We start from the raw sequence: 16817 nt of genomic DNA on the forward strand, positions 1-16817 counted from the left end.
ACGCAGTATTGGGGCTCTCTGTGCTAGCACCTCTAACACTGGACACTGCAGAATTCTACCCGTTTTTGCAGTTTCAGTGAAAGAAGGAGAGTGAGTCTCTTCCTTCCACATGTACAAAAACAACAAACATTGTAGCGACTGAAAATCTCCTGTGTCTTCTCAGAACCTGCAAAAGTTTCTAGATTCAGACTCACCAGGAAAATGGTGATGGGCCTCAGGGGTATGCTGAGATCCTTTGAGGAGAAGAAAAGTAAACCAAAAAATTATCCTTAATTCTTGAGTATTAAATGTGTATGTGTAAAATCCATCCTACGTCAACAGGAAATTAAAACTGCAAAAACATATGCATATTCCCACAGTATGCCGAGGGTGACATAAAGCACAGCAGTGAGACATTAGGACACAGAGGAGGGTCTCTGGTGGACTCCTGGGCAGGAAGAGGAAAGCACAGGCTCTCCCGAGCATCCTCTCCAAGCCCAGGGCACCTGCTCCTGGGCTCAGCCCTCTGCTCGGTGTGTCCCACAAGCCCCCTGGTGGTCATGGGGACCCCGGAGGGTGGCCTGTGTCTGGGCTCACACTGACGTCCCCTCACTGTGTCTCTTGCACAGTAATACACAGCTGTGTCCACAGTGGTCACGGAGCTCAGCTGCAGGGAGGACTGGTTCTTAGACGTGCCCCTGGAGATGGACGTGTGGCTCTTGAAGGAGGGGCTGTGGTAAGTGTCACCATTATAATATATGCTTCCCATCCACTCTAGCCCCTTCGCTGGGGCCTGGTGGATCCAGCTCCCACCATAACCACGTGATGGAGTAACCAGAGACAGCACATGTGAGGGAGACGATCTGCGAGGGCTTCACCAGGTCTCTGGGCCCGACTCCTGCACCTTCACCTGGGACAGGACACCCGGGGACAAGAAGATTCAAACCCAGTCAGTCACCTGCTGTCACAATTACCCCCACAGATGTGTGTCTGATGCCTGACCTTCCCCTTGGGGAACAGCCACCAGGCAGAGGAGAGGACCCCAAAACCTCGTCTTCCACACAACAGCTCTGTCTTCACTGAGACCTGCATCCTGTGTGAGGAGAGAGTGGTGAGCTCCCATAGCCCAGAGGTGGATTTTTCCTTGGAGCTTGAGGAGGACTTTGTATTGAGGAGCTCTATTCCTGTGAGTCCAGAGAGGCTGCAGTCACAATCACCCTGGTCATCCCAGGATCCCCGTGGGCACCTTCTGAATTTACATGGTTGGCGAGCAAGGGTGGGCAAGCAGTGTGTCTATCAGATGGCTTGGAACCAGATCCCAGGGCAGGTCCCCCTTTCTGAGGCCAGAGTCTCTGTCCTGTCGGCCCCCACCTCCTGCCCCTTGCCCATCTCAGCTCAGTCCCTCGTCCTCTCAGCCCTTGGGTCTTTCCTCAGGGCTGAGCCCAGCACAGCTCCTGCTTCCTTTCGCTGTGCCAGTGACGGTCACTGTGATGGGAGAGAGGACAGATGGTGGTGGGCTCCACGTTGACCCCATGGACAAATCCACCTGAGGACTTCTGTATTTCCCCTTATGAATGATCCCGACATAAGCTCAGAATGGGATGTGGACTTCAGAGACGTTGAGGCGAGATGGTATCATCCTGATTGACCTCACCTGGAATGTGTGTGTGTTGAGTGACTCAGTGAACTGGCCAAACTGTCAATGTCTATATAAGGACACAAGGTAACTGTTTATGTTAAGATGCTAATAAAAGCTAGCATGTGGGTGAATTTGCAGTACAGAATCTGTGAATGACGAGAATCATTGCATATGCAGCCCTGGGGACCCCTGACACTGGAGCCTTTGACACTGCTTGCTCCAGATTCTAACAGTGCAGTTTGACAGATAGAAGGAGGTTGAGTCTCTTCCTTCCTCGTGTAGAAAACAAAACAAAGATTAAAATGTTTAAATATCTTATGTTTCCTTTCAGGATAGTTAACAGTTTTGAAATTATCGAGAGTCAAGGGTTTTACTGACGGAGGAGGCAATGGCACCCCACTCCAGTACTCTTGCCTGGAAAATCCCATGGACGGAGGAGCCTGGTAGGCTGCAGTCCATGGAGTCGTGAAGAGTTGGACACGACTGAGCGACTTCACTTTCACTTTTCACTTTCATGCATTGGAGAACGAAATGGCAACCCACTCCAGTGTTCTTGCCTGGAGAATCCCAGGGACCGTGGGGCCTAATGGGCTGGCATCTATGGGGTCACACAGAGTCGGACACAACTGAAGCGACTTAGCAGTATCAGCAGCAAGTGTTTTACTGAGTTCCCTTGAAGGAATAAAAATGAAGGAGAAAAAATTTAGCTGTTGAGTATTATGTGTGACTGTATGTTTTCCTAAAGCTATCCTTGCTTCAAGATAAAATGAAATATATATATACACACAGTTGTCTGAGAGTAACATAAACCACAACAATGAAATACCAGAACACAGAAATGGGTCTATGCTGCAGCTCCTGGGCAGGAGGAGCAAAGAGAAGCTCTGAGGAGAATCCCCCCCGGGACTCCCACCGCCCAACGCCTCTTCCGTACCTGCTCCAGGGCTCAGCTCTGTACTGAGTCCTGAGCGCCCCCTGGTGGTCACGGGCCCCTATGCAGGGAGGTTTTTGTCTGGGCTCACACTGACTTCCCCTCACTGTGTCTCTTGCACAGTAGTATGTGGCCGTGTCCTCAGTTGTCACGCTGCTCAGTGACAGAGAGACTTGGCTCTTGGAGTTGTCCTTGGTGATGCTGAGCCGGGATTTCAGGGCTGGGTTATAGCCTGTGCTTCCACCATAATATATGACACCGAGCCACTCCAGCGCCTTTCCTGGAGCCTGGCGGACCCAGCCTACACTATTATCGCTTAATGAGAATCCAGAGACCGTGCAGGTGAGGGAGAGGGTCTGTGAGGGCTTCACCAGGCTGGGGCCCGACTCCCGCAGCTGCACCTGGGACAGGACCCCTGTGGAGAGAGAGAAGCACGGTGACCCGTGGGCTCAGAGGCAGCTTCCCCACGTGCCCATGTCTGACCCAGAGACACTCACCTCTGGGGGCTGACAGCACAAAGAGGAGGGTCCACAGTGGGTTCATCTTCGAGCAGATGAGAGTCACCACTCCCAGAAGTCACTTCAAGCCTGAGGAGGAGGCTGAATTTAAGGGAGCTGGTGCTGTGTTTCTACCCTGTGACCTGAGTGGATATTTGCATACAGGAGGGACCTCTGTATAAAAAGCAGAAAGCAGTGAATAGAGGTCCTGTCTATGGGGCTCCCCCTGTGAGGGGATGCTGACTGTGTCCTCAGAGAACTCAGCCCTTCCTGGGATCCCCCTCCCCACACCAGGAAGACGATTAAGGAATGAAATGATGAAGGAGGGCTGGTCAGGAAAAAAGATGCTTTCAGGGAACAATGGCAGATTCGGGGAAGAGACTTTATCCCAAGAACGTGTTTCCCTTTACTCAACAAATGCCCACCACACATTCAGGTACCAGCCATTTGTTAGACACAATCTCTTATTTTTTTTTTCTTTTCTTTTCTGATTACCTGATGTTTACTTACTCCATTTGCAAACACCAGAGAAAAATATACATGTTTGAATCACATTGAATTCATGGAGTTGACTACAATTTAATGTTTTTCAGAATTCCCAAATCCTTTGTATTTCCCTTTGTTTTCTTGACTGTTTTTCATCTTGAACAGCTTAAATAACCTGAAGAATCACTCTAGAGGTGGTTTGATCATAGTAATTAAACACAGTATTAATTCTGTGGACAAAGTAGACATTTGTGTTGAGATGCTCGTCTTCCCAGCACGGCTGACTTGCCCAGTGGGCTGCATTTTCCTGTGCACAACTGAGTGTCTGCAGGAACTCGTGAAGCTCAGCATCTCCTCCTGAGGGTGGACCCTGAGGACCCCGAGTCTACTGAGGACTGAGGACACACAGCTCCTGGGACCTCCTTAGGGCTCCGCTCCCCCGTCTCCCTGTGGCCCTGCGGCTGTGTCCTCACACCTGCATTTCTGTGTGTGAGGATGTAGACTGGGGCTGATGACAGTCACAGCATGTGTGGACTTTACAGCGGGTTTGCCCGGGGTGGGGAGAGCTGTCATCCGTGTCATCAGTGGTGTTATCCCTCCTGGAGCAAAAAAGACCAGTGTGTGTCCCCACTCTGACGGACGCCCTGTCCATGGGACCCTGGTCTTCTCCTGCCCTGAGATGTCACCCCTTCGGGTCTGGTGCAGGTCAGCTCTTCCTCGGCACAGGGATCTCACCTGTGCACTGACTGAGTTAGAACCTACTGTCTATGCAAAGCCCTTCCCTGTCTGGCTTTGGCCACAGCAGTTCTACACCAGCATGTCTTCTGTGCCAGATCCCGTTTCCCAACACCTGAATGTGCTCTGAAGAGAGGCCCCACCTCACTCTGCTTCAGAGCTTGTGGGGTCACTTGTGCCCGATGCTATGCAGCATGGTCAAGACTCCTGAGCATGACCCTGGAACTGTGGCCTCTGGCATCCAGGTCACTGAGCTTCTAGGTGTGTCCTCATCCCTTGGCTCAACACCTTCATCCATCATCAAAGCCAGTGGAGTCTTGTGGTGCATCACCTAACTGGCTTTCCTCTCTCCTGCACTTCTTCTGATTTTGTGATCCCACTGGACCACCTGTAAAACCCAAATATGCTTCTCATCTCACGGGAATGGAAGGCTGCAGACACTTCCCCAAATCCACTACCAGTTGGTTTCTAGGGGGTTTAGTTTATGGCATCAGAAGTGGGATCCAGAGAATCCCCAACAACTCCTAAGCCATGAGCAATCAGATGCTGGTACCCACTCTGACCTGTTGAGTTCAGGGCTCTCTGGAGGAGTGTGGTCTAATAGCTTTGTGTGGAGTCTTTAGGGTTTTCTATCGACAGTGTTCTGTAGATAATGAGAATTTTGCCTCTTGTGGTAAAGAATCCACTTGCATTGTTGGGACGTGAGTTGACTCCCCCGGGGTGAGATTCTGTGGAGTAAGAAATGGCAACCCACTCCAGGATTATTGCCTGGAAAGGGCAAAGAAGACTGGTGCGCTACAGTCCAAGGGGCAACAAAGTGCCAGACACGACTGAGGGACTAACACACACTTATCTCTAAACTCTATGCCGGCCCAGCAGTTCTGAAATGAAAGCTGACAGTGATACAGGCCTTCTTCAAGAAATGGAAGGAAACAATCCAACTTACTACCTACAGAAATTAGAAGAGAAACACCAAAGAAGCTGAGAGGCAGTATTAGGAAAGAAATGAGAAAAAAAGTGCAGAAATTAACAATGTTGAGATGAACACTCACACACACAAAACAGCAAAAACGATCAGTGAAATCAACAGCTGGGTGTTGTTGTTGTTGTCATTTTGCAAAGAAAACAAAACCATATCTTTAGCCCGTCTCCACAGGAGGAAAAAGAACTTACTGGAATCAAATAAAAAATAGAAAAGACATAAAGCTAATACCTCAGAGATACAAAAATCATATGAGATTATTACAAACAGTTGTATGCCAACAAATTGGACAATCTAGAAGAAATGGACAAATTCCTAAAGTATAAAACCTATAGGACCGAATCCAGATGGAGGGGACAACATTGAGACTGATCGTTTGTGTGGAAATTGAATTTCATCATAGTAATTTTAAAATCTTCCAAGAAGCAACAGTCTAGGAACAGAAAGTTTCTCTAGGGACTTTTATAAAATGTACCTTTGATGAATTTAATGCAAAAACTCTTAAAACCTATGAGCAAATCAAATTCAACAATGAATAGAGAGGATCATGCACCATCCTCAATTGTCTTTCCTTGAGGGTCACAGCAATGGTTCAAGATCCAAGCAGCACGAAATACGCTGGTGAAAGTGCTCAGCTTCAATTATGCACCACCTCCCACAAAAAGGAATGGAAAGTAAGGGGGCAGATCAACAGGTCCAGAGGCTGGAAGAGGAGCCAAAGAAGATTATTCCCAGACCTTGGACTTGGTAGGGTTTGCATGGATGGATTTAAACACTGTCGGGGCCAGTGGGGCCTCCCTGGAGGCTCAGCAGTGAAGAATCTGCTTGCACTGAAAGAAATGCAGGAGACTTGGGTTCAGTCCCTGGGTCAGGAAGATCCCCTGGAGGAGGAAATACCAACCCACTCCAGTATTCTCGGCCTGGAGAACCCCATGGACAGAGGCGCTTGGCAGGCTGTAGTTCATAGGGTGGCAAAGAGTCAGACACAACTGTAGCACTGAGCACTCGTGCACACTGGGACCAGGGGTCCTTTCTGACTTACATTTATCCTTTTTACGGAATGAAACTCCTTGTAGCTGAGATATGCCTGTCTACGTATTGTATTTTAGAACACAAATCCTCACGCATAGCTGAGTTAGAGGACTAGATTTGGGACTTGGGGTTGATGGTATTTAGACCGACTTTGCTCTACAATCTTTATTGTCATTGACATTATAATTTAGTGTCAATTCTTAGGTTGACATTTTGGAGGTTTTCTGGGATTTGCTAAGTGTAACGGGCCTGTGGGAAGGATGTATTTGCAGGGCTGAAGGTGGACTGTGTTTGTCTGAATCATTCACTGAGTCTCTGAATGTCGTCTCACATGGCATTAGGGACTTTGGCAAATGTGACTGATTGAGAGGTCTGCTTTTCCTGGATTATTGTGTGGCCCCAGTTGAAACCACAAATGTTTTCATCAGAGGGAGGCCAAGGGCATCTGACCCTGGGAGAAGTGACCAGTGATGGAAGGTGCTTTGCTGGGCTGTGCAGATGAAGGAAGTGGCTGAGAGCCAGGGATACGGGCAGTGAAGGTCTAGACTGGACACGGCAAAGAAGCAGATTGTCCCTGACTTTATCCTTTCAGAGTGCACAACAGGAGCTCAGGTGGGCTGGTCTGTAAGCTAGCCTTTATTTCCCATAGTCCTAGAGGCTGGAAGCCCCAGGTCAGGACACCAGTGAGGCTGCCTTCTGGTGAGGCCCCCTTCCTAGTTCACATCTGGCACCTTCCTGCTGGGTCCTTACCTGGTGGACAGGGACTAGTATGTCCTCTGGGGATTCTTAGAAAGATTCCAACCCAGATCATGAGGACTCTCCTTTCATCAACTAAGCATCTGCCAAAGACCCCGATCCTAGCAGCATTCTCCGGGGTGCACAGGTATTCTAAACCTCAATTCTGGGGGCACAGATGCATTCAGACCCTGAGAGCCTTGGGACTGTGGTCCTGTCGCATCTGGATTCCAATCCAGTGAAACTGATATCAGACTCTGAACTGTGTACTGAAAGGGAATGTGTGTGTGTCGGTTTGAGCCCCACACATGCGGGAACTTGGCACAATGATCAGCAGAATGATACAGGCTAGGACGTGGGTCTCACATCCACCAGTGTCTCCCACATGGCTCCCACTTACTTGGTGACCACAAGCACTGCCTCTGGGAACAGGGCACGGCAGGCCATGGTCCCTGGGAAGCACCATGTGCTGCCACAGACTGAGGGACTATGCAACCCTCGACCATGACTCTATAACCCTGCTTGTGGCTGTCTGACCAGATGCCACGTGCCGGCTGCTTGGCAGAGACTGGGAAATAGAAATTCACCCTTGGGATTCCCCCAAGGACGATGGCACTTTTAAAACTAAAGAATGAGCCAGAGGACTTGCCAGGACACTCTACAGAATAAGAACCCCATACTTGACATTAACCAAGTATTCCCAGATAATGCCTCACCTAACATTCCCAAGAAGAATGAGGCTCTCAATATCCCTGCTAAAAAAGGAATAAAAATCCATAACCCTTTGGAGAGAAATATTTATCTCACATCTTTCTTTCATATATTTGATATCTTGAGATCTTGCTCAAAAACACCAGTGTCCCAGGAGAGAATGATCTGATCTCTCAGATTCCAGAGTCTTGGTGATGAGAAGTCAGGAAAACCATCATTTTTCTCCTGTCCTCTCCCAGCACAGCTGCCCTGCCCCTCAGGGTTTCTGACACCCTCAGGATGTGGGTTTTCACACAGTGTGTCTCACACAGTAATAAACAGCCATGTCCTCAGACCTCAGACTGCTCAGCTCCATGTAGGCAGTGCTGGTGGACGTGTCTGCAGCCAACGTGACTCTGCCCTGGAACTTCTGTGCATACTTTGCTCCACCATCTTTGCTGTCAATCTGTCCATCCGTTCAAGCCCTTGCTGAGGGGCCTGTCACACCCAGTGCATGTAGTCGGTGAAGGTGTATCCAGAAGCCTTGCAGGACACCTTCACTGAGGCCCCAGGCTTCCTCAGCTCAGCCCCAATGGCACCAGCTGCACCTGGGCGTGCACCCCTGTGGACAGGGGACAGAAGTACATGAAGCCCCTTGACTGGACCCTGTCCCTTCCTTCACCGCAGCACCAGGTTGACCCTGACCTGGAGCCAAGGCCACCAGGAGGAGGACTGTCCAGCTCCAGTCCCTGGTGAGGGCTGTGCTCCCAGGACTGCTGTGCAGAGCTGGTGGTGCTCTGGGTGATGTTCTCAGGGCTCAGAATATCCATATTTAACCTAGGACACCTCAGGTCACCTGCATGTTCTAGAGGCTGAAAACTTTACACTCAATATATGGGTGATATTAGGAAGGAGTAGTCTTATGACCCATGGCCACGCTCAGTGGGTGTGTGTCCGTGTCCTCATGCTTGTTTGAGGGCGTGTGTCCTGCCAGGTCCCTGACTCCTGTGCACAGAGCTCTTCCACTGAGGGACCCTCCCCACAGGACACAGTCCCCATTGTGAACCAGCCTTTAGTGCCACAGAGACATCTTCACCTCGAATCAGTGTGTTTCCCCAAAGTCAGCCACCACTGGGTATTCACAGACATACACCTGTCACACAGAGACATACACACACTCACACACACCTGTTACACACACACACATGTCACACACACACACCTGTCATACACACACCTTTACACAAACACACATGTGTTACACAAAGTCACACACACACATACACCTGTCACAACACACTTGTCACACACGTGTCTCAAACACACACTGAACAAACACACACCTGTCACACGCACACACCTGTTACACACACATACACCTGTAACACACAAAGAGACCTGTCACACACCCAGACCTGTCACACACATACAGACACACCTGTCACATACACACACATACACCTGTCTCCCACACACACCACCTGTAACACACACAACTGTTACAAACACACACCTGTTACACACACACCCTCCTGTAACACACACATCTACTACACAGAAACACACACCTATCACATACACACATCTGTTACATACACACACCTTTGTCACACAGACATACAGAGATATATACTCACAAACACTTTCACACTCACACATACACACACAAAACCAATCACACACATTCACACACTCAGATGCACACATAAACACCCTCACACTTACATATGCACACTCACATGCACACACATACAAACACTCCCTCATATATATACATACACACAGAAACATGCACACTTACACACACTCACACAACACTCAGACATATAGACGTGTACTTCTCAGGGCCTCACCGAGCTGTGTATTCGCAACAGGCCCCAATATTAAACGTCACCAGTCCTTGTCCTGCTAGTTATTGTTTTCAGTGAAAAGAGAAGACTCCGTCTCTGAGACTCCTTGACCCCTCCCCACATGCTCCTGGGCAGCAGCCCTTCACTGGGGTCCTGGGCACCCCCTGCCTGGGCTCACAGGGCAGTCCTAGCAGTGCTTCTAGTCTGGTATTAAGTGGCTCTGTTCCGCTTCAGAGTATTCTTCTGGAGACAGCATGTTCTTTTAATCATCTCTAGAAATAGCCTCAATAAGGCACACAATCTGTAGAGAGACCCCAAGGAAGGAGTTTGTGAGAACATCTGGATGTCACCTCCCTGGGGCTGCAGGTACACTGATGCAGTTGACACTCACAGTGAGTCCAGAGGCTCTTGAGGACTTGGGGTCCCTTGGCCTCCTGGAGCCCCATGTGGGCTAACATCATGTACAGGATAGCTGCACGCAGAAGCACGGGGCTCGATGCCCACTCCACCTACTGCTCACTTCTGGGCTCAACTGTTCTTGCAGCACCTGGACCCTGCAGGGGCCCCGCAAGAAGGTCCAGACGAGCCCCCTTGTCGGAAACCAGTGCAGTCGCCCCAGACAACTCACAGCACAAACACCTGAGGGGCTCCTAGTGCCCACACGTGTGAGAGGAGACACTTGAGACGTCGGAGGAGGACGAGGCAGAGCCCTTGTCAGCTGACTCAGGTGAGGCTGCCCTCAGGGAGTGCTCACCCAGGGAATGAGGCGGTCAGCATGCTCAGTCGCCTCAGTTGTGTCTGACCCTTTGAGACCCCACAGACTGTAGACCACCAGACTCCTCTGTCCATGGGATTCTCCGGGCAGGAACACTGGAGAGGGTTGACACAACAGCACCCTGCAGAGAAGCTAGGTCAGCCGTGTGCATGTCCCCTGGCAGGACATCTCTTCAGCAGGACGGCCTCGGGGTACATCCATCCTCAGACTCCATCTTGCTTCTCACTGTCCCTCCTGACCACCTGCCCGAGGAGCTCAGGACCTGGCGTCGGTGGGGAGACAGACCCACTGCTGAGTCAGCCATGTGTCCTCCAGCAGGACCCTGTGACAAACCTGCATACCCCCTGTTTGGAGTCTCTGATGGAACCTTCATAAATATTCCTGAGCACGTCAGATACCCAAGAGCAGGAGAGGAATACTGCCCATGTCGATCAGGCAGGACAGAGCGGGTCTGAGGCCAGTAGTGAGGGCTCCAAGCCTGGTATCCAGCCATGGGTGCCAGAGCCTCAGTGCCCTGCCTCCTAGATGGCGTCTGGCTGTGGTCTCTGCACACTAGCTCCCCACCTCAAAGAGGCTGCATATCGTACCTCAGCCAGTTCCCTGGAGGTCCCATGTGGGTAGGGGCTACATGCATTGTTGAGGTTGAACACCCATTACTCAGGGGATCTGGGTCTGGACTCTGAGCATCGCCAGGGTTTTCAGTATTGGCCCGTCTGCATAATACTCCCTCCTGGGCTGCAGTGCCCTGGTCCAGTCCCTTCTCTTAGCCATGAGATATGAAACCTCTGTAGGTCTGCAGTAGACAAGAATTTCTGTTCACCTCCTTGGAGAAGCTGGGGGAAGAGCTCTTCCATGAGGGTCTGCATGATGAACCTTCTGGGTAGGTGTTAGCATTTTTCAGCGTTTGCCTTCCCCTCGTCCGTCAGGTGTCCTGAAGGGATAAATATGAACACTCACCTTGAAGATCTGGATGTTTCTGGAGTTATATTCCACAAACCATGGACTGCGACCCCAGGATCTCTCATCCTCACAGTGGTTATTGCTGGTCCTGCAGGAATTGGTAGTAATTACCCTGAGGGTGCTCCTCCTGAAGCTTCACTTCCATGGGCACGTCTCACCTGGACTGTGGATTGCCCACCTCTCTGGTTTTGTGCTGGGGGATTTCCTTACAATCTGAGGACTCTGTTAGGTCCAGGGAAAGTTTTGGTGTTGAGAATTTCCTTGCTTTAATATGGAAATCATGGTTTCCACACAGACTACCTCTTGATGCAGGAACCAGCAGGTATCAGCTGAGGTTGTCCTTGACCTGGGAGTCGAAGGAGAAATCGAATGTCACTAAGAGTCAGAGGAGCCTGGACAGACTTGACCAACATACAGAGACAGGGATGAAGGACTCAGCAGGGCATTTATCTTAGGCTCAGATTCCAAAGCTCTTCCAAGAGGCTGGAATTCAGAAAGCACCATGGTGAGGAGATTGTTACGTCCTGGTGACCCAGTTCTAGTCAGAAGGCAGGACAAAGCACCTCTCGGTGATTCCGGGTTCCTGAGGTAATTTCAGAGGAGCCGTCCCCCTTCTCCCAGCCCCTTTTCATGTCCCCGTGTGACCAGGGAATGCAGTCATCACGTCCGTAATGAGGGGTCCCCTGGGGGAGGGGCTTACATGTGGGTGTGCCATGTGGAAGGTTGTTCATTCTCTCCAGGTACGTGAACTGCTGACTTCACCAAATCCGGGACCACCCACATCTGGGCTCCTCGTCTCATTGGCTTGTGATTTTTCTCATTGTTGGGCTTCCCCGATAGATCAGTTCAAGCTTCCCTGACAGCATGGTCCTTGGAAGAAAAGCTATGACCATCCTAGACAGCGCATTAAGAAGTGGAGACTTTGCTGGACAAATTCCGTCTGGTAAAGCTATGGACTTTCCAGTACTCATGTATGGATATGAGAGATGAACCATACAGAAAGCTGAGCGCTGAAGTACTGATGCTTTTGAACTGTGGTGTTGGAAAACACTGTTGAGAGTCCCTTGACTGCAAGAGGATCAAACCAGTCTATCCTAAAGGAAATCAGTCCTGAATATTCACTGGAAGGACTGATGCTGAAGCTGAAGCTCCAATACTTTGGCCACCTGATTTGAAGAACAGACTCATTGGAAAAGACCCTGATGCTGGGAAAGATTGAAGACAGGAGGAAAAGGGGATGCCAGAGGATGCGATGGTTGGATGGCATCATCGACTGGATGGACATAAGCTTGAGCAAGTTCTGGGAGTTGGAGATGGACAGGGAAGTCTGGCATGCTGCAGTCCACGGGGTTGGGAAGAGTCAGCCATTACTGAGTGACTGAACTCACAGCTCAATGGTAAAGAATCATCCTGCAATATAGGATTCGCTTCCTGGGACTGGAAGATCTGCTGGAGAAGGGATAGGCTACCCACTCCAGTATACTTGGGCTTCCCTTGTGGCTCAGCTGGTGAAGAACCTGCCTGCAGTTTGGGAGATCTGGGTTTGATCCCTGAGTTGGGAAGATGCCCTGGAGAAGGGAAATGCTACTCACTCCGGTATTCTTCCTTGGGGAATTCCATGGACTGTGTAATCCGTGGGGTCTCAGAGTTGGATACAACTGAGCAACTTTCACTTTCTCATTATTTACTCTGTTCACTTTGTGTGATTTCTGCTGAACGAGACTCACATAATGATCGCAAGATGGCGCTAGTGATAAGGAACCTGCCTACCAATAAGCAGATGTAAGAGACACAGGATCCATCCCTGGTCAGGAAGATGCCCTGGAGGAGGGCATGGCAACCCGCTCCAGTATTCTTGCCTGGAAAATTTCATGGACAGGGGAGCCTAATGGGCTACAGTCCCTAGTGTGGCAAAGAGGCTGACATGAATGGAGTGACTAGCATGCATGCATTAGAACAAAGTGATTTAAAATCACTAATTTTCATGAACTAAAGGTAGTGTTTGTTCCATGAGACAGTCAGGAGGGATGGCTAAATACGAAGATGGTGTTCACAATGGCTTCTTTATTCATCAGGGAATATTCTGTATATTCCTTAGATGTATGGTGCTCTCTCGTTGAAAGACTTGTCCTCGTATAAACTTCTGGTGGCTCATAGCTTGACAAGAAAGCTGAGGATATCAAGTAGGAATTGTTTTTAAAGTAAAAGCTTCCCTTTAGTTTGTGTCCTCTAACTGCCGTAAAACCACCCAAAGGACAGAAGCTACTGCACCTACTAGAGCCTGTCAATTAGTGAAGGAAGGAATGCCCCTCGGTAGTGCTCAAAGAGCTGAAACCACACTCAGACCATTATTCATAGTTTTCTCCATGGAAATTCACTGGGACCCCACCCCAGGTTGATGTAGAAGGTAAGTCTGAGGACATCACAGACATAGATGCAGGAACACAGACGACACAAACTTTTCATCTTCCTGCATCTGTGTGTGGTGTCAGCAGACTCAGCTTCTATCTCAGGCTGGCGTGGAGGTCCCGCTGGGTCTCCATGGCGAGAACTATGGCTGATGCTGTGAGTGAGGTGTCAGTTCCGTTAGCACCACCAAGGGGGCTTCTTCCCTGGCCCTGGGTTTATACACCTCTGTTGTCTGAGTCCAGCTGCACTTACACTGCTGACCGCTGGCTAACTCGTTTACTGGCCCTGCTGTGCTGAGCCCCACTGCTGAATCACACAGAGCCTCTCATGTGGACTTAGCAAGCTTACACCAAATGTCCAGAGAACGGGCCTAAGTGACAAGCGGAAGCAACCCTAAGAGACTGTGCCTTTCGTGCAGTGAGTATACGGTCCCCTATCCCAACCACCATTCTGCCTCAGAGGCTGAGGAGGTACCTAAGAGTCATGAATGCAGAGAAGTTCCCCAGAAAAACTGCTACAAGGAGAGGAAGCCTCCTGACAGGAGACCAGCTGTCAATCACCATCTGCACCTGCTCCTGCAACACACAACTGTGTGTCCCCAGGACCCGCTGGAGGTCATGGAGCCCCCGGAGGGTGGCTGGTGTCTGGGCTCACACTGCCTTCCCCTCACTGTGTCTCTTGCACAGCAGCATACTGCCGTGTCCTTGGTCGTCACAGAGCTTAGCTGCAGGGAGTACTGGTTACCAGTAACCACTGGTGATGGAGCAACCAGAGATGGCACAGGTGAGAGCTTCCGCAGTTCTGGACCCTGCTCCTGCAGCTGCACTGGGACAGACCAGCTAGGGACAAGGAGAATCAGTCCCTGTCAGTCACCTGCAGTCACAATCATCCCCACAGACCCGTGTCTGCACCTGAGACCCTCATCTTGGGGAGCTGTCACCAGGCAGAGGAGAAGACCCAAAGCCCCATTTTCTACCCAACAGCTCTGCATTCACTGAGACCTCCATCCTGTGTGAGCAGAGAGGGGTGAGCTCTCACAGCCCAGGGTGGATTTTACCCTGGAGCTTGAAGAGGAATTTACATTGAGGAGCTCTATTCCAGTGAATACAGAGAGGCTGTGGTCACACTCACCCTGGTCATCCCAGGATCCCCACGGGTGCCTTCTGATTTACATGGTTGGTGAGGAAGTGTGGGAAAGCAGTGTGTCTATCAGATGGCTTGGAACCAGATCCCAGGGCAAGTCCCCCTATCTGAGCCCAGAGTCTCCATCTTGACCGCCCCCACCTCCTGCCCCTTGCCCATCTCAGCTCAGTCCCTCGTCCTCTCAGTCCTTGGGTCTTTCCTCAGGGCTGAGCCAGCACAGATCCTGCTTCCTTTCCCTATGCCAGTGACGGTCACTGTGATGGGAGAGAGGACAGATGGTGGTGTGCTCCATGTTGACCCCACGGACAAATCCACCTGAGGACCTCTGTATTTCCCCGTATGAATGATCCAGACATAAGCTCAGAATGGGGTGTGGACTTCAGAGACGTTGAGGCGAGATGGTATCACCCTGATTGCCCTCACCTGGAATCTGTGTGTGTTGAGTGACTCAGTGAACTGGCCAAATTCTCAATGTCTATATAAGGACACAAGGTAACAGTGTTTATGTTAAGATGCTAATAAAAGCTAGCATGTAGGTGAATTTGCAGTACAGAACCTGTGAATGATGAGAATCATTGCATATGCAGCACTGGGGACCCCTGACACTGGAGCCTTAGACACTGCTTGCTCCAGATTCTACTGTGCAGTTTGACAGATAGAAGGAGGTTGAGTCTCTTCCTTCTTCGTGGACAAAAAACAAAAGAAAGATTAAAAATGTTTAAATATCTCAAGTTTCCTTTCAGGATAGTTAATAGTTGAAAATAACATGAGAGGCAAATGTTTTTACTGAGTTCCTTTGAAAGAAGAGAAATGAAGGTGAAAATTTTTAGCTGTTTAGTATTATATGTGTGTGTGTGTGTGTGTGTGTTTGCATAAAGCTATCCTTGCTTCAAGGAAAAATTAAAATATATATAAACACAGTTTTCTGAGAGCGACATAAAGCACAAGGAATTACCAGGACACAGAAGAGGGTCTGAGGTGCGGCTCCTGGGCAGGAGGAGGAAAGAGAAGCTCTGAGGAGAATCCCCCCAGGCCCCCCACCGCCCAACGCCTCTTCTGCACCTGCTCCAGGGCTCAGCTCTGACTGAGTCCTGCGCGCCCCCTGGTGGTCACGGGCCCCTATGCAGGGAGGTTTTTGTCTGGGCTCACACTGATTTCCCCTCACTGTGTCCTTCGCACAGTAGTATGTGGCCGTGTCCTCAGTTGTCACGCTGCTCACTGACAGAGAGACTTGGCTCTTGGAGTTGTCCTTGGTGATGCTGAGCCGGGATTTCAGGGCTGGGTTATAGCCTGTGCTTCCACCACTACTTATACCACCAAGACACTCCAGCGCCTTCCCTGGAGCCTGGCGGACCCAGCTTACACCATAGCTGCTCAATGAGAATCCAGAGACCGTGCAGGTGAGGGAGAGGGTCTGTGAGGGCTTCACCAGGCTGGGGCCCGACTCCCGCAGCTGCACCTGGGACAGGACCCCTGTGGAGAGAGAGAAGCACGGTGACCCGTGGGCTCAGAGGCAGCTTCCCCACGTGCCCATGTCTGACCCAGAGACACTCACCTCTGGGGGCTGACAGCACAAAGAGGAGGGTCCACAGTGGGTTCATCTTGGAGCAGATGAGAGTCACCACTCCTGCAAGTCTCTTCAAGCCTCAGGAGGAGCCTGAATTTAAGGGAGCTGGTGCTGTGTTTCTACCCTGTGACCTGAGTGGGTATTTGCATACAGGAGGGACCTCTGTATAAAAAGCAGAAAGCAGTGAATAGAGGTCCTGTCTATGGGGCTCCCCCTGTGAGGGGGTGCTGACTGTGCCCTCAGAGAACTCAGCCCCTCTTGGGGTCCCCCTCCCCAGACCAGGAAGACTGTTGAGGAATGAAATGATGAAGGAGGGCTGGTCAGGGAAAAAAATGTTTTCAGGGAACAATGGCAGATTTGGGGAAGAGACTTTAATCCAACAAACGTGTTTACCTTTACTCAACAAA

General features: G+C 50.4%; 1 pseudogene and 2 gene segments (V, D, J or C); all 3 read right to left on the reverse strand.

Annotated features, from left to right (window-relative positions):
- Positions 1 to 1915: 1915 nt before the first annotated feature.
- Positions 1916 to 3156, reverse strand: LOC133234694 (immunoglobulin heavy variable 4-59-like). The segment is given in 3 exon segments: positions 1916 to 2290; positions 2553 to 2964; positions 3047 to 3156. Coding segments are annotated over 3 exon segments (618 nt in total).
- A 4860-nt stretch (positions 3157 to 8016) lies between these two features.
- On the reverse strand, positions 8017 to 10002 carry LOC133234050 (immunoglobulin heavy variable 1-46-like; annotated as a pseudogene).
- Positions 10003 to 15731: 5729 nt separating this feature from the next.
- On the reverse strand, positions 15732 to 16508 carry LOC133234699 (immunoglobulin heavy variable 4-59-like). The segment is given in 2 exon segments: positions 15732 to 16316; positions 16399 to 16508. Coding segments are annotated over 2 exon segments (630 nt in total).
- Between the last annotated feature and the right edge of the window lie 309 nt (positions 16509 to 16817).

The sequence above is a fragment of the Bos javanicus genome, chromosome 21 (assembly GCF_032452875.1).
Source record: "Bos javanicus breed banteng chromosome 21, ARS-OSU_banteng_1.0, whole genome shotgun sequence".
NCBI classification, from domain to species: domain Eukaryota; kingdom Metazoa; phylum Chordata; class Mammalia; order Artiodactyla; family Bovidae; genus Bos; species Bos javanicus.